Source organism: Dipodomys spectabilis, unplaced genomic scaffold (genome assembly GCF_019054845.1).
Source record: "Dipodomys spectabilis isolate Male_0828 unplaced genomic scaffold, ASM1905484v1 ptg000174l, whole genome shotgun sequence".
Taxonomy (NCBI): domain Eukaryota; kingdom Metazoa; phylum Chordata; class Mammalia; order Rodentia; family Heteromyidae; genus Dipodomys; species Dipodomys spectabilis.
The window spans coordinates 4204806-4232669 of NW_024870851.1; the positions used below are offsets into that span (position 1 = coordinate 4204806).

General features: G+C 39.3%; 1 protein-coding gene across 2 annotated transcripts in view; it reads right to left on the reverse strand.

The window, feature by feature from the left end:
* Positions 1 to 307: 307 nt before the first annotated feature.
* Positions 308 to 27864, reverse strand: part of Hat1 (histone acetyltransferase 1) — a 49232-nt gene continuing 21675 nt past the window's right edge. For both annotated transcript variants that reach the window (XM_042694194.1, XM_042694195.1), the window contains 7 exons: positions 16984 to 17163; positions 16563 to 16684; positions 15958 to 16062; positions 15539 to 15645; positions 7162 to 7313; positions 3053 to 3169; positions 308 to 748 (listed from right to left, as the gene is read on the reverse strand). In XM_042694194.1, the coding sequence (XP_042550128.1) occupies positions 581 to 748; positions 3053 to 3169; positions 7162 to 7313; positions 15539 to 15645; positions 15958 to 16062; positions 16563 to 16684; positions 16984 to 17163 (951 nt within the window). In that variant the 3' untranslated portion in view covers positions 308 to 580. The remainder of the gene's footprint in view (positions 749 to 3052; positions 3170 to 7161; positions 7314 to 15538; positions 15646 to 15957; positions 16063 to 16562; positions 16685 to 16983; positions 17164 to 27864) is intronic.

Sequence of the window (27864 nt, forward strand, 5' to 3'; positions counted from 1 at the left end):
AGCCATGGGTCCAGTCACCTTTTATATTGGTTATTTACAAGGTAGGGTCTTGCTTTATGTCCTAGATTTCAATCCTCCTACTTGTGCATCCCCATATCACTGGGAATAACAGGTGTGTACCACTGTGCCCAGCTATTCGTTGAGATCAAGTCTCAACTTATATGCCTGGGCTGGCCTTGAAATGTGATCCTGCATCTCTGATCCCAAGTAGCTGGGATTACAAGCTTGAACCATAACACCTACCTAAAATCTTTTTTTTAACAAGACTGAAGAAGTTTATTGTAAATATGTAAAAACCATATCACACTTTAATATACCACAACTAATCATTTATTATACTGTTTAAGAATAAAAGCAATTGCAGTGGTATTTCAGACTTATCATTTAACGCAATATATGCTCATAGACTCTAGACAGTATTTTAAAATATACAATCTCTCTGAAAGAATTCAACTAAACATAACATAGATAACTTTTAATGTAAGTAAAATGTTACAAGATATTAAAATTAAAGTCATCATAGGTTTGTCACAGCACAATATACAGAAAATTGCAAGCATCCTGTTCAGAGTATACAATCTTACTCTTGAGCAAGTCGTTCAATAACACGTCTGTAATCTTCTACTAGTTCCTGAAAGCTTTGTTCCAGCTGTTCATGTTGCAACTCAATTTCTATCTGGTTCATCTGATTTGTCAGTTCTTCTGGTCTGAGACATTTTCTCATTTTAGCAAGATCTCTCTGCTTTTTCTAAGTAACAAACAATTATTTGTTAGAAGAAAGAATTTTTTTTTACATTCCTATGATTTTAAGTCTTCACTATTAAAAGGAGGAAAAAAAAAAAAAGGAGAAGGCAACAATGCTCGATAGGAAATGTACTTATTACCTTACTCATGTAACTGTAACCCCTCTGTACAGTATTTCTACAATAAAAAACATATTTTAAAAAAGGAGGAATATGCCCAAACTTCTGTTATATAGCTATTTTCTTAGGGAAGGTTAAACATAAAGATAACTATGAATTATAAACGCTGCAAAAAGAGTTAACATAAGAAGATTTGGCATTTATGTCAAATGACAGGAAATATAAACAGGTGACAATTAGCCTCCTCCAAAACGTAATATAACTCTGGACAGGAAAGGAGGTATATAGTTCATGACAGAGTGCTTGCCTAACATGTATGAAGCCAGAAAAACTCTCTCTCATGCTCATCAGTGTTGGAAAACATTTCTTTAATAAATATATCAACTGAGGATAACTGATATGAAATGCAGAACAACCACTAAGCTACCTGACCTAATTAGATTAATTTTAAATTCTAAGGTGGCACTCTCCTGGCATTATGCTCATTGCTAGGATACCTTATCAAACGATATATTTATGGACACACTAATTTGAACAAACTTCAGAAAGATAAATGAAAAGTGTTATATAGCATATATACACATATTTTCAACTTATTTATTAATTTTTTATTTTGGCATTACAAGTTTGAACTTAGGGCCTCATACTTGCTAGGTTGGCAAGATACCTCTGAGCCATACTTCCATCCTTGTGTTGCAATCCACCTAATTTTAGGCTTCTCATCACTGGGATCATAGGTGTAGCCAATGAGAAATTTTCTAGCCTCCTTCTGATAGGGGTAGGGAAGGAAGGTTGAAGTCTCACAAATTTTTTCTGCTGTGGCTGGCCTAAAACCACTAGTCTCCCATTTTCAGCCTCCCAAGCAGCTAAGATTAATTACAAGTGTGAGGTACTGGTGCCTGGCCTAAAAAGTATGTATTAACTGAGTTTCTACTAAATTCTAGCTATAAAGTATCTTATTAAATCCTCATTTTAATAAGGAGATATAATAAGCAGAGATGTTTGCAATAGTGAGCTGGTATCAATTTTTGTGCAGAACAATACATGCAAGTGATGTCTTATACATATAAATTAAGGTCTAAAGAACCAGTTATGGGGGCTAGTTAGGTAGCACAATGGTATAGTACTTGCCTAGCATGCATGAAGCCTTCGGTTCAATTCCTCAGTGCCATTAAATAGAAAAAGCCAGATGTGGCACCGTGGTTCAAGTGGTAGAGTGTTAGCCTTGAGCAAAAGCAGCTCAGGGACAGTGCTCAGACCCTGAGTTCAAGCCCCAGGACTGGCAAAAAACAAACAGAAAACAATAAAACAGCTATGGCAGTAGTTCAAACCAGAGATTATGAAAGCCTAAATGGAGCCCTGCAGAAGAGCTGGAGTGGACAGGTTAAATTTAGGGGAGAAAGCACTAAGAATAACAGTTAAGATTTTTATTTCAGGAATGTGGCACTACTACAGTATCTAAAGCATTCATATATTTAAGATAAATGTTCTAGATTATCCCAATTGTTTTATTTATATAATGGAGTTGATTTTACATGGAGATGAGTAATCATGTATATTAACTTGTGTGATCCTAACAATTCTGAGATAGGTATTACATGGAAGAGAACAGGGATAAAGGAATGATATCACAATTAAAACTCTAACAGAAATCTTAACTCTTCCTCTCTGTCTCAAACTGCTTTTCAAAAGACAAATTGAAAAGCTGGGGCTGGTGACTCAGGCCTGTAATCCTAGATACCCAGGAAGCTTGAGATCTGAGGATTAGTTTGAAGCCAGCCTGGGCAAAAAGTCTATGAGACTCTTATATTCAATTAAGTAGCAAAAAGCAGAAAGTGAAGGTGTGGCTCATTTAAATACTAGAGTGCCAGACTTTAATGAAAAAGCTAAGAAACAACACCCAGGCCCTGAGTTCAAACTACAGGATGAACCCAACCCTCCCCTGCAAATGAACAATAGCAACCAAAATCACGACAGACTATTTCTTGGATTAGTTAAGGGATTCAAAAACATAAAGTTTAAGTAGGACTATTATGGAGGATTTCTATAATGGAAAGCATATTTTCACTTTTAGTAAAGTTAATTTAGTAAAGTGATCTGTACTCTATTCAAATCCTGGCATGTACTAGCTTTATTTCTGTTTTATACAGTAACAAGAATATAATGCTTAAGACTTTTGAAAGTCCTACCTTATATGGGCTAATTAGTCTTCTTTTAATATCCATTTCATAGCTTGTGAATTGCTCAGCATCACTCATGTCAGTTACTAGAAGTCGAAGAATTTCATAAACACGTCTAGCATGTTGCTAAAAAAAATGAGGAAAATAAAAAAGTAACGTTTTTCCAAAAGAACACAAAATATATTAATTATCTGATATGAGGAATAAATTGTGTTGAATATGAGAGAAAAAGCAATGAAAGAACCTGCATACAAGGACTTAGCAGTATAATGGGGATAACAAATTATTGAGGATGGTTTATTTAATGACAAATATGCACAGCCTGAGAGTATGAAAAATAGTCAAAGCCATACCTAGAGGAAAAAAATATAAAGCTTGAGCTGAATCTTTTCCTTCTTTTGTGGTACTGGGTAATGAACCTGGGGCCTTGAAAAATGTTAAGACAAGTTCTCTACCACTGAGCTACATCCCTACGCTGTAGTTGCAATCTTTTTTGTTGCTGTTGTTAGTGCTGTGGCTTGAACTGAAAGTCTAAGTGCTATCCCTGAGCTTTTATGTTCAAAGTTAATGTTCTACCACAGATCTCAGCCTCCTAAGTAGCCAGGACTACAGGCTTGAGCCACCACTCTCAGCTCTGAGTTGGATCTTTTTTTTTTTTTTTGACAGTAATGGGTTAAACTCAGGGCCTGGGCACTGGCCATGAGCTTCTTTTGCCCAAGGTTAAAACTCTACCATTTGTGCCACAGCACCATTTCCAGTTTCTTTTTTTTTTCTGTTTATATGGTACTGAGGAATCAATCCCTGGGCTTCATGCATACTAGGCAAGCACTCTACCACTAAGCCACATTCCCAGCTCCCTCTGAGTTGAATCTCAAAGGGACAATATCATTCTAGAAACAGGGGAGTCCATTGTGCCTATATGTGCATACATGTACACAGAACAGAGTATTTTGACATTAAAGCACAAAATTGGAATACAGAAGAGATAGAACTTATATACAACATTAAAGAGGTAGATTTCAACCCAGTAGTATCATATTCTTGGTGTGTGTATATGTGCATGTTGGTACTAGAGATTGATTGAACTCAGGGTCTAGGCTCTATCCCTAAGCTCTTCTGCTCAACACTAGTGCTCTACCACTTGGACCCAGAGCTCCACTTTGGTTTTCTGGTGGCTAAATGGAGATAAGAGTCTCACAGACTTTTCTGCTTTGGCTGCTCTGAACTGCAATCCTCAGATCTCAGCCTCCTGAGTAGCTATGATTAAAGGCATGAGCCATCATTGCCTAGCTAGGTATCGTGTTCTTCAATAGGAATGGAATATATACGTGTGTGTGTGTGTGTATATGTGTGTACAGACATATATATATATATATATACACAGACACACATATAAATTTGATTTTTAAAAGTAAATTACTGAGGGGCTGGGAAGGTGGCTTGTGGTAGAGTGCTTGCCTCTTGCATGCATGAGACCCTGAGTTCAATTCCTCAGCACCACATAAAAGCAGAAAAAGCCACAAGTGGCGCTTGGGCTCAAGCAGTAGAGCACTAGTCTTGAGCTGAAGAGCTGAGGGACAGCACCCAGGCCCAGAGTTCACGCCACATGATCGGCCAAAAATAAATAAATACATAAAATAAATTATTGAATATAATGACAGTATTTGCTCACCCCTCCTCTCTCCATTCATGTGTTCCACTCTGAATGTGTTTCAGCTTCCTGGGATTTGTTTTGTTAAGCAGTTTGTTAGCTATTCAGAGGAGTTACACCATTGAACTCCTCCCCCTACGTATACCATCCTTTAGGAATGGGATGGGGAAAGATGGAAGAGAATGGTCATAACCTGACTTCTAGAATTGAAAGCCCTTTGTACAACTTAATAAAAATAAATAAATTTTGAGTGATCAGACCCTACACAGTGACAGTTAAAGGGCAAATAAAAGGACTGGGGGTTGGGAGAGAGACATAGCTAAATAGTAGAGCACAAGGCCTTGGGTTCTGAAGACAGAGAAAAAGTAGTCAAGAGAACATCAGGAGAAATCAGGAAGTTCTAGAAGCAAGCTAAGGAGTAATAGGGCTTTTCTGTTTGTTACTATGCTTGTGTATTTTTTTGGTGAGGAAGTGAGTGTGAGAAGGCTGAGAAGACATATTAACTTACTAGAATGAATATGTGAGTCGAGTCTGGAAAACTGAGCACTACTTGGCTAGGCAAACAGAAAAAGGAAGTGTTCTCAATAAAGGAAGCAGTGTAACTTGGTGGTATGGTATACACCTATAATTCCAGCAGTCAGGAGGCTGAGGGATTTGTAATCCTGGCATTTGGGAATCTGAGGCAGGAGGATTGTAAATGTGAGGACAACTTTTGCTACATAAGACTTTGTCTCAAAGGCAAAAAGAACAGAAAACTCCTCCCCTCCCAGAAAAAAACAATGATATGGGAGCACTGGGTATAGTATATGTAAAAGAACTCAGAAGAAAGCTGTAGCATAGCTGGGAAATGGCAACAAGTTCTACAAAGCAAGAGAATGTAGGGAAGTCACAGGAAGTTATAGCAAGGTAGGTAGGATCCAGATTACAATGGGCTCAGTAGCCCTTTCAGAGTTTGACTCCCCCACCCCCTGTATAAAAAAAAAAAAAAAAAAGCTAATTAAAGAATGTGAGCCAGGCACCAAAAATGCTCATGCCTGTAACCTTAGATACTCAGAAGACTGAGATCTGAGGATCATGGTTCAAAGCCAACCTAGGCAGCAAAGTCAGTGACTTTATCTCCAATTAACCAGCAAAAAACAAAACAAAAAACAACAACAGCACTGTACTAGCTGGTCACTGGTAGCTCATGACTAAAATCCAGCTACTCAGAAGGCTGAGATTTGAAGACTGCATTTCAAAGCAACCTAAGCAGTCCATGAGACTCTTATATTCGGCCTTATATCCAAAAAAAAGTTGGTAATGGAGCTGTGGCTTAAGTGGTAGAGTGAAAAACCTAAGGGAGAGAACAAGGTCCTGAGTCCATGTCAAAATACCAGCACAAAAAGAAAAAGCTGGACTGGAGGTTGGCTTAAGTAGTTGCTGCATATTTTTTTTTTTTTGCCTATATTAATTTTTTCTTTTTTAACTTGAAAATACTGTACAGAGGGGTTACAATTACATGAGCAAGGTAATGAGTACATTTCTTACCAAGCATTGTTGCCTCCTCCTTTGTTTCCCCTTCCCATCCTTTCCCATCTCCTCCCCCCTTGCATACTTTTATAATCCAAATCCTAGCTTATTCTTCAAAGTTTAGATCAAATGCTATTTTTTCCATGAAATATCTTCTTGTTTATAACTCCTTTTTCTGAATTCCACTATTTTCTATTCCTATCTTGAGATATTTACCTCTTAGAAATTAAACAAATGTATGTTTCAGCTCTTCTCCCTATCAACACTGTCTCTAGAAGTATAACCGCTTAATTTTTTTTTTAAGCAAAAGAAAAATATGACTATACATCTTTACATTTAGTACAGTGATCTAGGTTTGGATCTGGAAAGTCACGTGTGTGTGTGTGTGTGTGTGTGTGTGTGTGTGTGTGTGTGTGTGTGCGCATGCGCGTATGTGTGCACACGCATGCGCATATGCTGATCCTGGGGCTTAAACTCAAGGCCTAGGCACTGTTGCTGAGCTTCTTGCTCAAGGCTAGTACCCTACCATTTGAGCCAGCTTAAATGGAAATAAGAGTCTCACAGACTTTCCTGCGCAGGCTGGCGTCACACTGTGATCCTCAGATCTCAGCCTCCTGAGTAGCTAGGTTCAGAGTATGAGCCACTGGCACCAGGATCATACATGTATTCTTAATGTCTTTACATTATCTTTAAGCTAGTAAAAATATTTAAAATTTAAATGTTTTCCTCCTTCAGAATAAAATACCTTATGGGCTGGGAAGGTGGCTCAGTGGTAGAGTGCTTGCCTTGCATGCATGAGGTCCTGGGTTCAATTCCTCAGCACCACGTAAGCAGAAGTGGTGCTGTGGCTCAAATGGTAGAGCACTAGCCTTAAGCTGAAGAGCTGAGGGACAGTGCCCAGGCCCAGAGTTCAGGCCCCAAGACCAGCAAAAAAAAAAAAAAAAAAAGAATAAAATACCTTATTTATTTTGAACTTCTGCTGGGCTTGTATTGCCATATCTTCATTAAATCCTTGCATTAGCTTTTCCCGGGAAAAACAGGACATATCTTGACAAAGCTTCACAAGCACAAAGTCCCGTAATTTCACATAGCTTTTGGATGGATCTTCCGCTAATGAAATAAAGCAGAATAACATTCCCTTAACCAATGTAACTCTATCATGTTATCTCAAGGTACATTTTAAAATAGGATATTATATATACAAAAATTAGAATATGAAATGACTATTTCTTAAAATAATTATCTTTGTCAAATAAAATCACAAGTATATTTTTGCAAAGATATTTATTTGTGCTGGGCACCAATGGTTCACACCTGTAAACCTAGCTACTTAGGAGTCTGATATCTGAGGATCATTAAAGCCAGCCAGGGAAGAAAGGCCATGAGACTCTTATCTCCAATAAACTACTCAGAAAAGGCCAAGTGGTGCTATGACTCTATAAAGGAAATACAAATAAAAACAACCCTGAAATACTACCTTACCCCAGTCAGAATGGCCTCTATCCTAAATTCAGACAATAACAAATGCTAGTGGGGATGTGGGGAAAGAGGAACCCTACTGCAGTGCTGGTGGGAATGTAAACTAATACAACCACCCTGGAAAGCAATCTGGAGAATCCTCAGAAAACTACTACAACCCAGCCATAGCGCTCCTAGGATCTACCCTGTGCAACAGGAATTAGGATATAACAAGGGCACCTGCACTTCCATGTTCATTGCTACACTGTTCACAATACCCAAGATAAGGAAACAACCCAGGGTGTCCTATTACAGATAAATGGATCCAAAAACTGTGGTACCTATACACAATGGAATTTTACACAGCCATTAGAAAGGATAAAATAATGACGTTCACAGGGAAATAGATGAAACTAGAACAAATCATATTGATTGAGCAAAATAAGCAAAGATTGGAGAGCCAAATGGCTCATGTTCTCCCTGATATGCAGATGTTAAAATTAAAATGCAATGAGATATGACTCAAGTTACCCATACCCATCTCAGGAGAAAAGCACCAAATTGTAATACCCAAGCAATGCTTCATTTGTATATAAAATAATAGGCATACTGAAAAGAACCCCAAAGATAAGGAAACAAAGGACCTCGTCTTAATTTGTCCTATCATTTTTTTTAGATGACTCTGTATTCTTAACCACATGTATAGTATATACATGTGTACATCTGAGGAAAGGTGGGAGCAGAGCACAGAATCAGTGGAAAGAGGGTGAAAAACTACAGCAAAGGGGCCCATCAGCTGCACTGGACATTGATGAAAGTGAACTAAGCAACTCAAGAGCAGTGAGAGGAGGGAGAGAATGAGAGAACAGTTGGTACTAAGCAAAAGGAAAGAAATGTACATTATTACTCGATTTTTTTTTTTTTTTGGGTCAGTCATGGAGCCTGAACTCTGGGCCTGGGCTCTCTCCCTCAGCTCAAGGCTAGCACTCTACCACTTGAGACACAGCGCCACTTCTGGCTTTTTCTGCTTATGTGGTGCTGAGGAATCACACCCACAGCCTTGTGCATGCAAGGCAAGCACTCTACCACGGAGCCACTTTCCTAGCCCCTATTACCTGATTTGTTAAAAAATAGTTTTATTGTTAAAGGTCATAGAGTTCATAAGCAAAGTAGATTAAGATAATGACTATCATTTTGAAGACTAAAAGGTGTTTGTGACTTTAAAATAATTTTTAAAAAAAGAATAAGGTGAAGGCTCTCAGAAGTTTCTGGCATTAGTCACAAGGTATTGGAAAAGAGATGCTGAAAGGGTGGGCAGACAAATGAAGAGAGGAACGGAGTGGGGAGAATGTAGTCATACTATTGAATTCATATCCTATGAAACTAAGAAAACTGAGGCCAGGGTTCAGGAGGGAAGGAATGGCGTAGAATGATGAAAGGAGTGACATTAAGCAAGATGCATTGTACCAATAAATTATAAACTGGAAAAAAATTATAAAGCTCAGGGACAGTGCCCAGGCCCTGAGTTCAAGCTCCATGACCAACAACAACAAAAAACTTAATCTCACATTCTTACATAAAGTTGCCAAAAGTTTCCCATTTTAAATGAATGATTTTAAACTGCTAATATTATATTTGTAGCTTAATATTAGGAGCCATAACTCAACTCATTCTTTAAGCTCTTTAACTAGAAGAATTGGTCTGAAAAAAGAATAAAGGAAGACACTAAATAATTTGTAACTCTCTTCCTTTGTTCCTGTGCTCCAAAGACAATATAAAGAGGAAATTTGATTAAATATATTCTAGATATGTAGTCAGAGATTATTCTGAAATTAAACTTTCTAAAATTTTTGGAAAATTAGGGCCTGTGAAGGTGGCTCAGTGGTAGAGTGCTTGCCTTGCATGCATGAGGCCCTGGGTTCAATTCCTTAGCACCAAATAAGCAGAAAAAGCCAGGTGGTGCTGTGGCTCAAGTGGTAGAGCCTAGCCTTGAGCTGAAGAGCTGAGGGACAGTACCTAGGCCCAGAGTTCAGGCCCCACAACCGAACAAAAATTAATAATTTTTTTGAAAATTAATTTTTGAAATTTCTAAATTTAAAACATTCTTATTTTCAAATATATCATATAATAACATGTGTTTACTTATCTTTTAAATTTTTTATTGTTATCATAAAGATGTTATACAGAGAGTACAGTTAAACAAATCAGATAAAGAGTACATTTCTTTTTTTTGGGGGGGGGGTGTCCGGTCCTGGGGCCTGAACTCTGAGCCTGGGCGCTGTCCCTCAGCTCTTCAGCTAGCGCTCTACCACTTGAGCCACAGCGCCACTTCCGGCTTTTTTTCTTTTTTGCTTATGTGGTACTGGGGAACTGAACCCAGGGCTTCATGCATGCAAGGCAAGCGCTCTACCACTGAGCCACCTTCCCAGCCCCAAGAGTACATTTCTTTTTGGACAATGTTGTCCCTTCATCTATCTTTATTTATTTTATTTTTTTGGAGGGGAGGGTAGGTTTGGTTGTGAGGCTTGAACTCAGGACCTGGACACTGTCCCTGAGCTTTTCTGCTCAAGGTTAGGGATCTACCACTTGGAACCACAGCTCTACTTTCTGTTTTCTAGTGATTAATGGGAACTAAGGGTCTCAAGAACTGCCCAGGCTGGCTTTGAATCAGATCTCAGCCTCCTGAGTAGCTAGGATTAGAGGCATGATCCAGCAGCGCCCCCCTTTTCATGTATCATTTTTAAAAGCCTCGCCATTGTTAGTAGACTATGTTTATGATAGAAAAATATTATATTTTAAGCCAGGCATGGTAGTGCTTGCCTGCAGGAGGGTGCTGGATGATTTGGAGATCAAAGCCAGTGTGTGAAAAGTTGGTGAGACCCTAACTCAAAAAACAAAAGGTGTGAAAAAATCCACATATAATAGTCTATAAAGGGACAAGAGCTAGGGACATTTAAAGCACAAATATAATTGCTCACAGTACGCTACTGATAGAGTAATTAATAATATGTATATATATGTATGTATTTAAGCAAGATCAATTTCTATTGCCACATGACTCCTTTCAGAATTCTGGAGGAAACAGTTGATTCTATCTATACAGTTGACAACCTTAAAAGGAAAACAATACATTTCATAAGGAATTCTCTGCCAATATTTTTACCTCAAAAATGAGTTCTTAAAAAAATGGGTGGTGCTGGGTGCTAGTGGTTCATGCCTGTAATCCTAGCTACTCAAGAGGCTGAGATCTGAGGATTGTGGTTTAAAGCTGGCCCCGGCAGGAAAGTTCATGAGACTCTTTATCTCCAATTAGCCACCAGATAACCGGAAGTGGCACTGATACTCAAGTGGTAGAGTGATAGCCCTGAGCTGAAGAGCTGAGGGACAGCGCCCAGGCCCAGGGTTCAAGGCCGACAACTTTACAATTTTGTTGGGGGGTGGGGGGAGAGAAGGATTGGATGGGGGGGCAGGGGGGGAGGATGGGAAGAGATGGGAAGGGGAAACAAAGGAGGAGGCTACAATGCTTGATAAGAAATGTACTCATTATGTTGCCCATGTAATTGTAACCCCTCTGTACAGTATTTTCACAATAAAAAAAAAAAAAGGTGGTGCTGGACACTAGTGGCTCACCCCTATAATCCTGGCTACTCAAGAGGCTGAGATCTGAGGATCATGGTTCAAAGCCAGCCTGGGCAGGCAAGTCCCTGAAACTCTGAGGGGCAGCGCCCAGGCCCAGAGTTCAAGCCTCACGACTGAAAAAAAAATTTAAAAATGGGTGGCAATTATATCACTAACAACCTAAGCCCCTGACTATAAATTTTAATTATTATTATATCTGCCTATATCAAGTAAGTCCAGTCAATACAAATAGCAAAGGAGATACAGCCAATGAAAATACATCTCAATGAGAACAGCTGATAAGCATTCTTAGTATTTTACAATGCTAAGAAATGCTAATACCAAGAAGAAATGCTAACCAATACCCAGTTGTCAAATGCAGAAGTCTTTTGGCATGTTTAGCTTTACTCTTTAGACTTCAGTTTCTACTGAATAATAGCAATGAATAAAGGCTACCATTATTGATGACTCTTCACTGAGATTTAAGAAATAAAATTCTTTATCTGCTAATTGGTGCTAAGTATCAAGGATTTTATTGGCTGGAGTAGACAGAAGAAAGTGGTTAAGAGGCTTCAGAGAAACAACCCCTGCTGGCACATTACCCACTAGAACAGACAAAGGCTACTTATGTGAACTCCAGACTAAAATCCCTCCAAATGTCCCTCATGTAGCACCAAGTCTAAGCTCTGTAACTAAATAGAAGCTAAACAACTTCAGCTCAGCTAAAAGAAGTGATATAGTTGTACCGTTTTAATATACTTTTACATGTCACTAGACTAGTAAAGGTGTCACATAATTTCAAACTTTGGATATAACCTAAATTTACTAATTACTCTTCATCTCCCAAGGTCCAGCCCACTTAACAGTAGCAGGACAACAAGAGGAAAAGGTTAATTCCACTCTATACATGTGGATCTCCCTTTAAAAACAACACTCTGAGTCAGGGGTACAGCTCAGTGCTAAGATGCTTGTCTGGCATTCACAGGATTTTGGTTAAATTTCCAGTATAGCAAACACAGCAAATATAACAAATACAGACAACTTCCTTCTAGTTTATAAATCTACTCAAACAATTTACTGTTCTAGGGAAACACTTTCCATTAGTCTATTTACAACTTGCTAGTCTCATAGTCCCTATTTTTTTGGTGTCTTTAAACAAATTAATAAAATTCCAAGCCAGGCAATGGTGGATCATGCATGTAATCCTAGTCACTAAGGAGGCTAAGATCAAAAGTCCATGATACTCGTGTGTGTGTGTGTGTGTGTGTGTGTGTGTGTGTGTGTGTGTGTGTGTGTGTGTGTGTGTGTGTGTGTGTGTGTGTGTGTGTGTGTGTGTGTGTGTGTGTGTGTGTGTGTGTGTGTGTGTGTGTGTGTGTGTGTGTGTGTGTGTGTGTGTGTCTTGGTCATGGGGCTTGACTCTGGGCCTGGACACTGTCCCTGAGCTCTTCAGCTCAAGGGTAGTGCTCTACCTCTTGAGCCACAGTGCCACTTCCAGTTTTCAGGTGGTTAACTGGAGATACGAGTCTCACAGACTTTCCTGCCCAGGCTGGCTCTGAACCTTGATCCTCAGATCTTAGTGGCTTGGTGAGCCACTGGCGCCTGGCTCCAAAAGACTCCTATCTCCAATTACCACTAAAAAGGCCAGAAGTGAAGCTGTGGCTCAGATGGTAGAGCACTAGCCTTGGGGGGTGGAAGGGCTAAGCTCAGGAATAGGCCATGATTTCAAGACCCAGAACCAGCACAAAAATTAATTAATTCCAAAACACTATAAAACAAGTTAATATTTCAACACATGTTTACTATTGTAGCTTTAGAAACAAAAAAAAAATATTCAACTTGGATGTGGCAATGTAAGCCTAGAATCCCAGCACTCAGGAGGCCAATGCAGGAGGATTACAAGTTTGAGGCTAGTTTAAATAGTAGGTTGAGGCTAACCTGGAAACAACCAAACACAAACAAAAGAGCAAACGTTTTGTGTATGTCTATGTGTAGATGCACTTGGAATTAAACTGAAGGTCTTATGCATGATAGACAAATGCTTTGCCACTGAGCTACAACCCTAGCTCACAGTGTACTCAAACTTTTTTTGTGTGTGTAGTGGTATTGCTCACTAGGCAGGCACTTTACTTAAGACATTCTAGCCTATATTCAAACCTAATTTGGATGAATGTCTGGTACAGGTTGAATAACCTTTTCTGAAATGGGTGAAGCCAAGAGTGTTTCAGTTTTCTGAAATTAAAAAATGGTAACCTCCCTGTTCACCTTTATAATAACACATACACACACACACACACACACACACACACACACACACACACACACACGCTTTGTATATGTATGTGTGTGTGGGTGTGTTTACACAAACTTTACCAGTTGAACATCCCTAACCTGAAAATGTAAAATAGTGAAGAAACTTGAACCTTTTTTTTTTTTTTTGTTCAGTCATAGGGCCTGAACTCTAGGCCTGGATGCTGTCCCTCAGCTCTTCAGCTCAAGGTTAGCACTATACCACTTGAGCCACAGTGCCACTTTCAGGCTTTTTCTGTTTATGTGGTGTTGAGGAATCAAATCCAGAGCCTCATGCATGCAAGGCAAGCACTCTACCACTGACTGAGTCACCTTCCCAGCCCATTTGAACCTTTTTAAGTGTCTTAGATTTTTGGAATATTATAGAATTCAGATTTTAAGATTAGGGACTTTCCATCTATACAGTATTTTTCATGAGGGAAGACAAAGTGGTTTTTCATATAATTAGCAACTTTATTTTGCTGTTTTGTTTGCTGGCAGTCCCAGAGTTTCAACTCAGGGTCTTATGTTTGCCTACAGGCCCTGCTAGACTCTTTATCACTTGGGCCAAACGTCACCCATGTTGCCTTTCAGATATTTTTCAGGTAGGGTTCTTTGCTTTTCTTGTACAGACCAGTGTGGAATGTGATTCTTCTACTAGATGCCTCCAGAGTAGCAAGGGTGACAGACAAATACTACCACATTCACATTATTTATTGAGATGGGAGTCTCAGTAACTTTCTGCCTGGGCTGGCCTCAAGTCTGGATCCTATTGAATTCTATCTCTCACGTAGCTAGGATTAACAGGCATGAACCACTATGCCCAGCCTTAATCAGAAACTTTTTTTGGGGGGGTGGTGGTGGTGGGATCAGTTGTGGGGCTTCAACTCAGGGCCTGGGTGCTGTCCCTGAGCATCTATGCTCAAGGATAGTGACCTACCAATTGAGCTACATCTCCACTTCCTTAATCGGAAACTTTATGAGCAACAGGTCTGAAACTAAAATGACAACATAAATGTTCCTAAGGCCACTGTGTTCCTTAGCAGCTGGAATGCTAGGGAGGGTAACTCCTACCTACTTCTTATTTACTTATTTACTTTTTTGAGACAATGTCTTGCTATGTATCCCAGGCTATCATCAATTCATGATTCTCCTGCCTCAGCCACCCAAGTGCTGGGATCACAGATTTATACCATCAGGTCTAGCTCTTAATACTACTTTTGTGGCTAACTCATTGTGAAAGGTATTTCCAAAATAAATAGGTCTAATTTTGCCTTATCTACTACAGTTATGAAAGTACTTATTTTAAGACTATAAAACACTCACTTTAGGAAATGTATATTCTTTTTTATTTTATTTTTTTGTCGGTCATGGGGCCTGAACTCTGGGCCTGGGCGCTATCCCTCAGCTCTTCAGCTCAAGGTGAATGCTTTACCACTAGAGCCACAGCACCACTTCTGGTTTTCTGAGTGGTTTACTGGAGATAACAGTCTCACAGACTTTCCTGCCTGGGCTGGCTTTGAACCTCAATCCTCAGATCTCAGACTCCTGAGTAGCTAGGATTACAGGCATGAGCCACCAGTGCCCAGCTTACAAAATACATATTCTACTCAGGAACTATTTACCTCAATTTTTTTCTCCCTAAGGTTTAAAAAAGTCTGTCTCTACATGAAAATGAATGCACGGGCACTTTTTACATGATGCAACTGTTTGTCAACTAAATTGAGCATAGTAAATTAGACCATACTTGCAGTGTATTTATACATGATCAAGATTTCCCCAAAGATATTTAGTTCATTATCTTCAGTTTGTTCAATTAAGCACTTCACAGTTAAAGATGCAAAGCAATCTTCACCAAGGCTCATGATCTAAAATGTAACCTGGAGGCATCTTTAACCACCTAAAGAGACCTGAGGGTATTGCTGTTAGTTTAAATGGTTACATCTAACAAAACACATAAAGAACTTACATACCTGTAATATCAAGAACTGAAGGAGACGTAATATAGTATCTATGAACTGTTTCAAGAAGTTGAGCACCATGGCCTTGACCTTGAAATGGAGTTAATATCAGCATCTGACTACAATAAAGAAATTATTTTAAAATTAAAATATCATGACAGCCAGTTAAAAATTACTGTATATTATGATCATTTTAAAGGTTGTGATTTTTTTTTTTGAATCAACCTTCAGGAAACCCAAAAATTGAGATACTCAAAATTGGTTTACTATGCCATACTGTTTCAAAGGAAACAATGAAATAAATCAGTACATAGGCAATGAATAATAGTGATTTTTTTAAACAAATCAACACTATTATAACAAGTATTGGAAACTTCAGCAGTTCCTTCTTCTGAAATAAAAGACAAGGCACGTGTTATACTGCCAATTACCTTACACGTGGCCGGGTTTTGTCTGGGTACACATAGTAATTATAGACTGTCATGTAGCCTACGGTCGCAAAGAGCGTAGCTCCATCCTTATTATACTTCTCAAATCTGCAGATAAAACAGAAAGCCAAGCAGGTCAATTACAGTCGCGCTCCCATGCAGTGTCCATTTTCTTTTCCATTCTCTGACTGAATTTTCAGTGTCAGCAAGCTACTCTGTGAGGGCCCAATGGGTACACCTGCTATGTTCTGAATGTACAATTCACTTAATTGGTGTGCAGCAACTTGGATAAATCAGACCTCTTTACATCACTTCAGTGCACTTGCCTATTATAAAGATGAATAGGTGGCAAGTAAAAGAAAACACAGGCAAAGCTCATTTTACTGTTTAAGCCTACATTCAGGGCCCTAACGGACAACAGCATTTAATTCAGCTCTATTCTCAAGGTCTCCCAAAGCATAATGAAGGAAAACTCAAGCCTCATAAACAATAGTTTTTCTTTCCTGGGAAAAATATCATTATACTGTCCCAATAATTGGACTGCCACAATTAAAATGCTGCCTTTGTGGAGGTAATAAGGTCTACTGTTGCTTTAGAACTGTACTTACACTAGAAAGTAGTGCCATCTTTCATCATCCACGTCAATAAAGCTAGCAGTTTCAATAAACCACATCAAAAAGGTCTGAAGCCTTTCATGATATTCTCGAAAGCCTCTACATGTCATGTCAGCCTAGGGAAAAAGCCAGGAAAAGTCAGGTGAAACTCATCACAGAGGTAAGTGAAAGTCTGTGGAACACAAAACTATCCTGTGGGAAAATGTTTAGAAGTCTCAGATTAAATGTGTACACAGACACAGACACAGACACACAGACACAGACACACAAGACACACAAACACACACACAATAGATGTTTTTAATGCCAACAAATCTTGTTTCCCAAAGCTAGAATACATCACTGAAAATAACAACAAAACTGCACACTGGTTTTAGGCAAATGGAAAGACTTTGCTATTTATATTTTTCTTTACCTTGTATATCTGAAATGTAAAGTTTTCTCCTCCCGTTGGACTGAGAACTGAGTATGTATGGAGTAAGGTTCCAAAGGGCTTGAAATCAACTTCCTTTTCCAGCAGAGAAAGAAAATCATTTGTGTTTGTGCAAAACCCAGGTGGAATGATTTGTCTGATTTTACCCTCAACATCATCGGCCTGCCATGAAGGATAAAGAACACAAAAGTTAGCAGTAAATTTGATTTTAGTTGAACATGTTTCTTTGCAATGCACATTACAAAATTTTAGTTCACAAATTAAACATGCAGTGAGTTTGAGGTGAAGTTTGTGTGCACAGACTACTGTCACATGAAACTGAGATAAGCGTAATATAAAAGTAGGTATGAGTCAGGTGGCCTAATATCAAGTAGAGAAACAATGGCACTGCTACTGAAATTTCTAGATCATGTATAAAAACACTGACTACCTCCTTCACAAAAATCTGAACTGGACAAAACAAAAGGCTGCCTATTATTTTATGTGTGTCAAAGAGACCATATTATTCAGGATACAAAAAGATCACCAGCAGTAGTGAGGTTAAAGCTAGAGTATGACTAAATGAGTATCAACTTCACAGTGAACAAGTAGACAGGTAACTCTCTCATATGTCAAACTAAGATGATAATTTTTAAAATATCCCCACTTAAGAAATATACAAATTTATGAATGAACATATTATCCACTCATCCCTATAACATAACAATTTTTATAAACCTAGATTTGTGATAGTATAAAAAACACAAGACTGGACAACAAAATTAAACCCCAAGACTAAAATTACCCTTGTTAAACGACCTCAATGAATGTTTAAAACTATCAGCTGAGCAGACTTCATAATCCTTTTCAAGACCCCAAAAGACCACTTGATTGAATACATTTACTACTTCTCTTTAACCATGAATATTTGATGAAGTCTTACAATAAAGTATTACTTCTTCTCACCAGGCAATAAAACTTAATGAATTGGTCTCAACTTAACAAAACCTTATCCCTCAATACAGTCCCTAAAAGCCTGACATTACATTCAACAAAATGAGCTAGCATTCTATTCAAACTTTTTCCTGAACAATGAAGCCAGGTTTTTACTTAATGGAGTTTGCCGTGAGTTCAGCTGTAATGTTTGTATTGTATCTATTTCCACAAGGACTGACACAAGAACACTTTGTGTTAACTTACTAAGCAGCTCTTTCATACCGTTTACATGCATGATGGGTATTAGTTCTAAACCAAGACCCTTGCTACTTAGCATTCAAAACAGGGAAATTAAGATGCTTAGAACAAAATACACTACAAAAGGCTAATACAACATGCTACTAATTCCTGTCCTTTCAACCATCTTAACTAAGTAGAAGCAATGCACCTGCAGCTGAATACACTTTATTATCATTCAGTTACATTTTAGGAGAGAGAACGAAGGATTGAGTTGATCACAAACAAGTTTTATTTTCAGTGCTTTGGTACCACCAACATTTATATGTAATTTGTTTATAGCTATAAAAATAAGAACTATTATTTAAAATGTAGTTCTTCACCATTCTGCCCAGCAGTTTATTTCTAATACATACAATCAATCCATTTATTCTCATGATCAAATAAAGTAAGTCTAACAGTACTATTTTTACTTGTCCTAAAGTATACACTATTTGATAAATATTCCTTTGAAAGTGTTATCTAATGTAAAGAGACCACCTTAAGCATATCCTTAATAACTGTACCAGGAAGTTATTATGAGGGATGGTTCCAATGGATTTGTGGTATAGAAGGTAAGTCAAAAGTGACGGATAAAAGTAATATAATTATAGCTCAGGTTTTTAAATGTCATAAAAACATTTTTAAATAAAAGGAGTTTATAATCTGTTAATTTTTTAAAAATCTGCACAAAACATTCATGGCATGTACCACTTTAATCTTCAATAACTTTCTTTATATGTCCTGTCTTCTAACCATGATCATTCATGTCAAGCATGATCAAGTCACTTTACCTATCTTGCATCAAATGTACTTCAAAGGCTTCTCAGAAACAATGTTAAGTTTCAAGTGGCAGTTCTGGTGGAGGAGAGAGCTACCCAAAGGACTAAGCTCCAGAAAGTTGAAAGAGTTAACATTTAACCTTCATCCTTCAAAAAATACTTATTGGAATAAACATCTTCAAATAAAATACTCCACTCTGGGCAAATCTGTATGTTATTTTAAGAACTTTTATGGGGAGCAAAAGCTAAGTTTTAAAGCAAGGAATCTGTTTATGGGTATGTAAATGTCTTATTTGTATGTATCTCATTTATTGATATAAAACACAACTTAAAATCAAATCTAGAATTAAGAAGCTGGCCTTATTAAAAAAAGTCAACTAAAGAAAAATGTCTGTGGAGTTGTCTTTTATGACGTTCATTCTTCATTTTGGATATACTTGTCAGATAATAATAAAAACAACACAGGAAAAAATATAATCAATGTAGAATTAAAAAGAACTGAAACTTTTAGATCCTACGCTTGTGATTAAAAAATTAGACTCTAGCTGGGAAGGTGGCTCAGTGGTAGAGTGCTTGCCTTGCATGCCTGAGGCCATGGGTTCGATTCCTCAGCACCACATAAGCAAAAAGAAAAAAGCTGGAAGTGGTGCTGTGGCTCAAGTGGTAGAGTGCTAGCCTTGAGCTGAAGAGCTGAGGGACAGCACCCAGGCCCAGAGTTCAGGCCCCACGACCGGACCCAAAAAAAAAAAAATTAGACTCTATGTCTGAAGTGTTCTTGTGTCACTACCTTCAAAAATGTTAATTCTAAATTTCAGTTAAAATCAAGTAAAAATACAGAAAGAGTGGCTGGGCACCAGTGGTCCATACATATTCAGGAGGCTAAGATCTGAAGATCAAGGTTTGAAGTCAACCAGGGCAAGAAAGTCCTTGAGATTCTTCTCTACAATTAAGCACAACAGAAGCTGTAAGTGGCTTAAGTAGTAGAGAGCTAGCCTTGAGTAGAAAGTCTCAGGCAGAGTCAGCTCTCAGATACTGAGTTCAAGCCCCAGGACTAGCACTCTCCCTCCCACCCCCCAAAAAAGGAAAAAGAAAAAATATATAAAAACACTAAGAAGCTGGACACTGGTGGCTTACGACACCTTTAATCCTAGCTACTCAGGAGGCTGAGATCTGAGGGTTAAGGTTCAAAGCCAGCCTGCAGGAAAGTCTGTGAGACCCTTATCTCCAATTAACCACCAGAAACCCAGAAGTGGCACCGTGGCTCAAGTGGTAGAGCACTTTCCTTGAGCTGAAGAGCTGAGGGACAGTGCCCAGACCAAATTCAAGCCCCATGACTGACTAAAAAAGATGAAATTCACAGGTAATTCATAGGCAATATAAACGTATCCATGTATTTCAACTTTTTCTATCAAATCTCTCCCAGAAATACAATTAGCAAGACTGAACAATATTAGCTACATACCCTTTCACTGAAAATATTGAAACTACTCCAAGGCAAGAAATATTAATAAAAGCAAAGGACAAGGACAAAAAAGAATAAATCAACATATCAATAATCAAGTTTATTGTATTTATAAAATTCAGAATAATTGTGTTTCACTCAAAGTAGATGTTTAGTGAAGTGATTTTATAGGCATCTTAACTATGACTAGAGAATTTCAGGAGTAATTAGAGAATCAGCTTGGAAAAAAAAGGATAATGGAAGATTAATGACAAACAATTATAATAAGCAATTTTTTTGTGTGTATGTGGGGAAGTGTGAAAGGTTCTGGGGCTTGAACTCAAGAGACTCGGTGTGATCTCTTAGCTCAAGGCTAGCACTCTACCAATTGAGCCACAGTTCCACTTCAGGCTTTTTGGTGGTTAATTGGAGATAAGAGTTTCTAGGATTTTCTTGCCTGAGCTGTCTGTGAACTGCAGTCCTTAGATCTCAGCCTCCTGAGTAGCCAGAATTACAGGTGTGGGCCACTGGCACCTGGTGAAAGTTAATTTTTTTGAACAGACTTTCTGTGTATATGAACTCTCTAAAATGTATGATTTTTTCATATTCCAAAACAATGCTACCCAGGTATGATAAATAAAAATTCAAATATTACATGTAGTAGTTTCATACCGAATACACACCCAAAATTTTGATTTTTCACTAAAATTACTTCTCAAATTTTTTCCATATTAAAAATAATATTTTCCATATTAGTACCATTAATACTTAGGCAATGAATGGGGTTCTCTCATCTATCACTTCCAATTCATTTCAAACCCCAATAGCTCTACCTCCAAAGAGATCAAATATCTCCTCTTAACACTGCAATGCTCTGGTCTTCTTTCTTTCACTTCTGTTTCCTACAGTGCATTCTCTATATAGCAATGAGAATCACCTTTACTTTTGTGCCAGTCTTAAAGTTTTCAGGTCCTAGGGCTTGAACTCAGGCCCTGAGTGCTATCCCTAAGCTCTTTTGCTCAAGGCTGTGCTCTACCACTTGAGCCAGACCTCCACTTTCTGGCTTTCTGATGGTTAATTTGAGGTAAGAGTGTCAAGCAATGTCTTGTCTGGGTTGTCTTCAAGCCTGGACTCTCAGATCTCAGACTCCTGGGTAGCTAGGATCACAAGCACAAGCCACCAGAATCAGAAGCTGAGTGCCCAAGGCTCACAGCTGCAATCCTAACTTCTAAAGAGGCTGAGATCTGAGGATCACAAATCAAAGGCAGTCTAGGCAAGAAGTCTGTTAGACTTTCTAATTAACTACTAAAAAAGCCGGAAGTAGTGCTGTGGCTCAAGTGATAGAGCATAGCCTTGAGCAAAAGAGCTCAGGGACATCAGTCAGGCCCTGAGTTTAAGTTCCATATCCTTATACACACAAAAAGGTAAAGTACATTTGCATGACTTTCTTCCACCAGCTTAAAACTTTCCAAGGGGGCTGGGAAGGTGGCTTAGTGGTAGAGTGCTTGCCTTGCATGCATGAGGCCCTGAGTCTGACTCTGTACCATATACGCAGAAAAAGCCGGAATTTGCGCTATGGACTTATGACCTCTCAAGGAGGCCCCAAATGATCTCTCGAGGCTTGCCCTGCTCTCCTCTGCTCTGGCAGGCTTTCTCCTACTCCGTCCTCTACTCTACTCCCTTCAGAACTCCGGTTTTCCCTTTACTCTCCTCACCTCAGGACTCCCGGTCTCTTCCAGTACCCTTCGGACTGTTTTCCTCTGGACTCCGGTCTCCTCCAGACTCCTCTCTCCTCTCTCCAGACTATTTTTCCCCTAACCTTCCCCAGCCCCCACCCGGGGCCTCAGAGCATGCAGCCTATATATAGATAGGCTGAACCCCTCCCCTACTAATGGTTTCAAATCGCCATTCATGCTCCTCCCCCAAGCTTGCCCCCGTCCAATCCCTATAGGCAGCTTACCATGTGGGGTTCCATGCCCCACTCACCTCCAGTAGCATGCCCATGCCCCGCCCCCTTTCGGTGGTATGCCCCACCCCTTTCAGCGGTATAGCACGCCCCGGTGAGGCGGTGACTGTCAGCCTCTCAATGCCCTGGGTTGTTATATTATGGCTTAAGTGGTATAGTGCTAGCCTTGAGCAAAAGAAGCTCAAGGGCAGTGCCCAGGTTGTGAGTTCAAGCCCCAGGACTGGCAAAAACAAAAAAACAAAAACAAAAAAAACACCTTTCAAAGATTACCAACTACTCTTGCCTCTCACAAATACTGAAAAAAAAACCCTTAAGATCATACACAATCTAGCTGTGTCATCTGTTTAACCACTCCAGCAAAAATGTTTCTTAATAATAACCAAATTAAATGTTTATTATTTACCTAAGTTCTATTATTGTAGTATCTTTGTTTTATTTACCACTGCATCCCTGGCAACAAGAACACAGAACTGTGGAATGAACACTCTCACTGCTGAGACAGAAGAGGCAAGCCCATTACTCCTACATTCACTGACAATCTTATTTTTTTAATGGGGGTGAGGGGAAAGAGAGATAACTTTTGCCTGAACACTATACAAATGATCTTTGACCATTACAAAAGATTGATTCCTGATAACTGTCTACAGTATATCAAATGGGAAAAAAACTTTTTCAGAAATGGAGCAATTAGAAGCAAAGGTAAATACATAGTGATTTTCATTTCACATGGTATTTGAAAGATTTATCAATAACCAAGTCTATTGACTTGATCCTTTGGAAGAAATCAATTTAGCTCTATCAGCTCCAACTTGGGAAAAAACCCTGCATATGATAATGAGTTTTATATAATACAAAGAAGAACATTATTTGCCTCTTAAGAATTGTGAGCTGGATACTGGTGGCTTATGCCTGTAATCCTAGCTACTCAGGAGGCTGAGATCTGAGGATCATGGTTCAAAGCCAGCCTTGGGCAGGAAAGGCCGTGAAACTCTTATCTCCAATTAACCACCAGAAAAACAGGAAGTGGTGCTGTGGCTCAAGTGGGAGAGCGTTAGCCTTGATCTGAAGAGCTGAGGGGCAGTGCCCAGGCACAGAGATCAAGCCCCAGGCCCCAAAAAAGAAAGAATTGTGTGGGCTTTGGTGGCTCATACTTGTAATCCTAGCTACTCAGGAGGCTGCAATCTGAGAATTGTGGTTCAAAGCTAGCCTGTCATGAAATTTTGTCTATAAGACACTTATCTTCAACTATACATGAAAATTCTAGAAGTGCAACTAGAGAACAACAGGTACAGGGCTGGCCTTGAGCACAAAAGCTTAGGGACAACATCCAGGCCCTGAGTTCAATTCCCAGAACAGTCACAAATATAAAAATTTAAAAAAAAATTTTTTTAAAGAATATCTAGGGCTGGGAAGGTGGCTCAGTGGTAGAATGCTTGCCTTGCATGCATGAGGCTCTGGGTTTGATTCCTCAGCACCACATAAGCAGAAGAGGCCGAAAGTGGGGCTGTGGCTCAAGTGGTAGAGTAGTAAGTAGCCTTGAGCTGAAGTACTGAAGGACAGCGCCCTGGCCCAGAGTTCAGGCCCCATGATGAAAGGGGGGGGGGGGGACAGGGAGGGAGATGATGGAGGGAGGGAGAGGATGGAGAGAGGGAGGGAGGGAGGGAAAAAGGAAAACTTAGTTGCGCTTGGGTCTGGAGATGTTAACTGTCTAGTGAAAAAAAAAAAAAAATTGAGGCTGGGTACCAGTGGCTCATACCTGTAAACCTAGCAATTCAAGAAGTTAAAATCAGAGGAACGCAGTTCAAAGCCAGCCCAGGCAGGAAAATCCATTAGACTCTCCAATTAATAACCAAAAAGGTGGAATTAAAGCCGTGGCATTTGTGGTAGAATGTAGTCTTGAACACAAAAGCTCAGGGACCATACCTGGGCTCTGAGTTCAAACCCCAGAACTGGCACAATAATAGTAAAAAAAAATTGTTTTTAAATTTAAAACTATGAAGACAACTTAAGACCTATTTCATACTATGCACAAAATTCATGTTATACATAATTCCACCAAATTTATCAATATAATATGTATATCCACATATGGTTCGTTAGAGGAACACCCCTCTCGAAGACTGTAGTAAATTTATGATCTAATAGCACAAAACATGGACAAGTAAAAAAATATATAAACAACAGATATGTGATAAGCATAAGAGCACAAACCCATTTGTACACATCACATTCCTAAAACCTTTTTTTTGCCAGTCCTGGGGCTTGAACTCAGGGCCTGGGCACTGTCCCTGAGCTTCTTTTGCTCAAGGCCAGCATTGTACCACTTGTGCCAAAGTGCTACTTCTGGCTTTTTCTGGTTTTTTTTTTTTTTGGGGGTCCGGTCGTGGGGCCTGTACTCTGGGCCTGGGTGTTGTCCCTCAGCTCTTTAGCTCAAGGTTAGCCCTCTACCACTTGAGCCACAGCGCCACTTCCAGCTTTTTTCTTTTTGCTTATGTGGTGCTGAGGAATTGAACCCATGGCCTCATGCATGCAAGGCAAGTACTCTACCACTGAGCCACCTTCCCAGCCCTGGCTTTTTCTGTTAATGTGGTACTGAGGAATCGAACCCAGGGCTTCATGAATGCTAGGCAAACACACTACCACTAAGCCACCTCCCCAGCCAATGTGAACATATTTTAAATATATATTATTATGTATTATGGATGATGCCATTGTGACCATCTTCTATTATGATATTAGCTGTGTGTCTTAGAGCAAGGTCTCTACAATAAAATAAAGAATTAAATTTAAAAAAGGCCAAAAAATCCAGTTCAATAAGAAACAGGTGCATTTAACCAAAAAAAAGGTTAAGGTATAGGGCTGGCAAAAGATGTTAATGAAGAAGTTAAAGGCAGTTTAACTGCCCATGTGATACTATGTATGCATCATAGTCAACAAACAATACAAGATTACTAAACTGGCTAAATTCATACATGTAAAGGACATAAGATTTTATAAGTATGAATCAGTGACAAGATTGAACTTAATTTAAAAAATCAGTTGTGAATTGCTGATTCCTGTTAATGTCTTTAAATGAGGAATGTCCAGTAAAAGAACAAGTTTAAAATACGTAATTTTCTTAAGGCCTTCAAAGATTTATGAGGGCCTATAAAATAAGATTCATCCCAGCCCAACATGCCCAAAGTCTCAACCATAACATAGCATAACATAAGCAGTCTAAATAAAGGCTTACCTAAAATTATCAGCTCAAAACCAGAAACCTCATCACTTAAATTATTGTAAGTTAGATTCTAGGTATGATACATTGTATGGCAAAATTCTTTCTATCTGCGCACCTATAAAACTAGAAAATAAGTTAATACTTCTATATGACAATTGGTAAGGAAGAGAGAATAGCAGTTACAGATTTTCTCATCCCAAAAAGGAGAAAAATACAAAGAAAGGAGTCATTGGGCTTGGCTCCCGTGGCTCATGCCTGTAATTCTAGCAACTCAGGAGGCTGAGATCTGAGGATGGAGGTTCAAAAGCCAGCCTGGGCAAGAAAGTCCTTGAGACTCTTATCTTATACCACAGAAAATCAAAAGTGGAACTGTGGCTCAAGTGGTAGAGTGCTAGCCTGAGTAAAACAAGTTCAGGGACAGTGCCCAGACCCTGAGTTCAAGCTCTACAACCAACAAAAAACTTCACTGGTATCAAACAACTAAAAAAATTCCATTGGTGAAAATTCCATTAGCTTTCAAAGTCTGAGCAATAATTACAGCATGCAGCTCCACCCTCATTCATTCTCCCTTATTTGTTTAATCTTCTGTGTGTGTGGGTGCATATGTAATACACCAGAATTGGGGTTTGAACTCAGGTGGTCTCACTTGGCTTTTTCACTCACAGCTAGTATTTTACCATTTGAAATACACCTCCAGTTTAGCATTTTGCTGGTTAGAGATAAGAATCTCTAAGGCTGGGAAGGTGGCTCAGTGGTAGAGTGCTTGCCTTGCATGCATGAGGCCCTGGGTTCGATTCCTCAGTATCACATAAGCAAAAAGAAAAAAAGCCAGAAGTGGCGCTGTGGCTCAAGTGGTAGAGTGCTAGCCTTGAGCTGAAGAGCTGAGGGACAGCGCCCAGGTCCAGAGTTCGGGCCCCACTACCGGACCCCCCCAAAAAAAAAAGAATCCCTAGAATTTTTCTGCCTAGATTGGCTTAAAACTTCAACCCTCTGGGTCCCAGAGGCTAGGTCAGTCACCAGCACTGCTCTCCCACTTTTTTTTTTTTTTTTGGGGGGGGGGCAGTTGTATGGCTTGAACTTGGCCCCCCCCCCCCCACATTGTCCCTGAGCTCTTTTGCTGGGGGCTAGTGCTCCATTACTTTGAGCCACAGTTCCACTTCCAGTTTTTGGGTGATTAATTGGAGATAATCTTAAGGACTCCCAGGCTGGCTTTGAACCTTGATCCTCAGACCTCAGCCTCATGAGTTACTAGGATTATGCCAGCCTTCTCTCCTTGTTTTGAAGGCACATGTTTATAACTAAGGAACTATCTATGGAATGTGGAGAATTTATTGGCTTTTCTTCATTTTTCCCTCAGTCCTAGCTAGTCTGCTGTTTTGATTGTCAATACCACTCACAAATGTTATGAAGATCCTCCATAGATCTTCCTCAGATCTCTTATTTCTGACTTTGAACTTTTTTTTTTTTGGTCAGTTGTGGGGCTTGAACTCTGGGCCTGGTCGCTGTCCCCCATCTCTTCAGCTATAGACCAGTGCTCTACCACTTGAGCCTCAGCTCCACTTCCAGCTTTTTCTGCTTATGTGATGCTGAAGAATCAAACCCAGGGCCTCATGCATGCAAGGCAAACACTCTACCACTGAGCCACCTTCCCAGTGCGTGACTTTGAACTTTAAAAAGGCTCATAGTTACAAGTCTAATCTCTTTAGCACTAGCAAAGGTTATCCTGCCACACCTTGGCTTTTGCTCCAGAAGCAGTTAATCTCTGAATTTTAGTGTCTTTCACAATTTGGATGAGACTTTTTCAAATCCTGGACACTCTTTGCTTTAACAATTCTTTCTTCAATTTATCCCTTTTATCTCCCATTTCACCATAGCAAACAAATTAGGTCACACCTTCAATACTTTGTCTAGTATTCTCCTGAGCTAAACATCTAAATTCAGTGCTTTAAAGTTCTACCTTCCAGGGCAGGAAGGTGGCTCAGTGGTAGAAGGCCCATGACCGACAAAAAGAAAAGAAAAAGAAAAAAGTTCTTCCTTCCACATTACTGCAAGACACAATTCAACTAGGTTTTTTGTTGATATATATAAGGCTCCCCTTTTCTCCAGTTCCTTACTTTCTTCTGAGCACAACAGATCTTTTTTTTTTTTGGGTCCGGTCATGGGGCCTGAGCTCTGGGCCTGAGCACTGTCCCTCAGCTCTTCAGCTCAAGGCTAGCGCTCTACCACTTGAGCCACAGCACAACTTCAGGCTTTTATCTTTTCG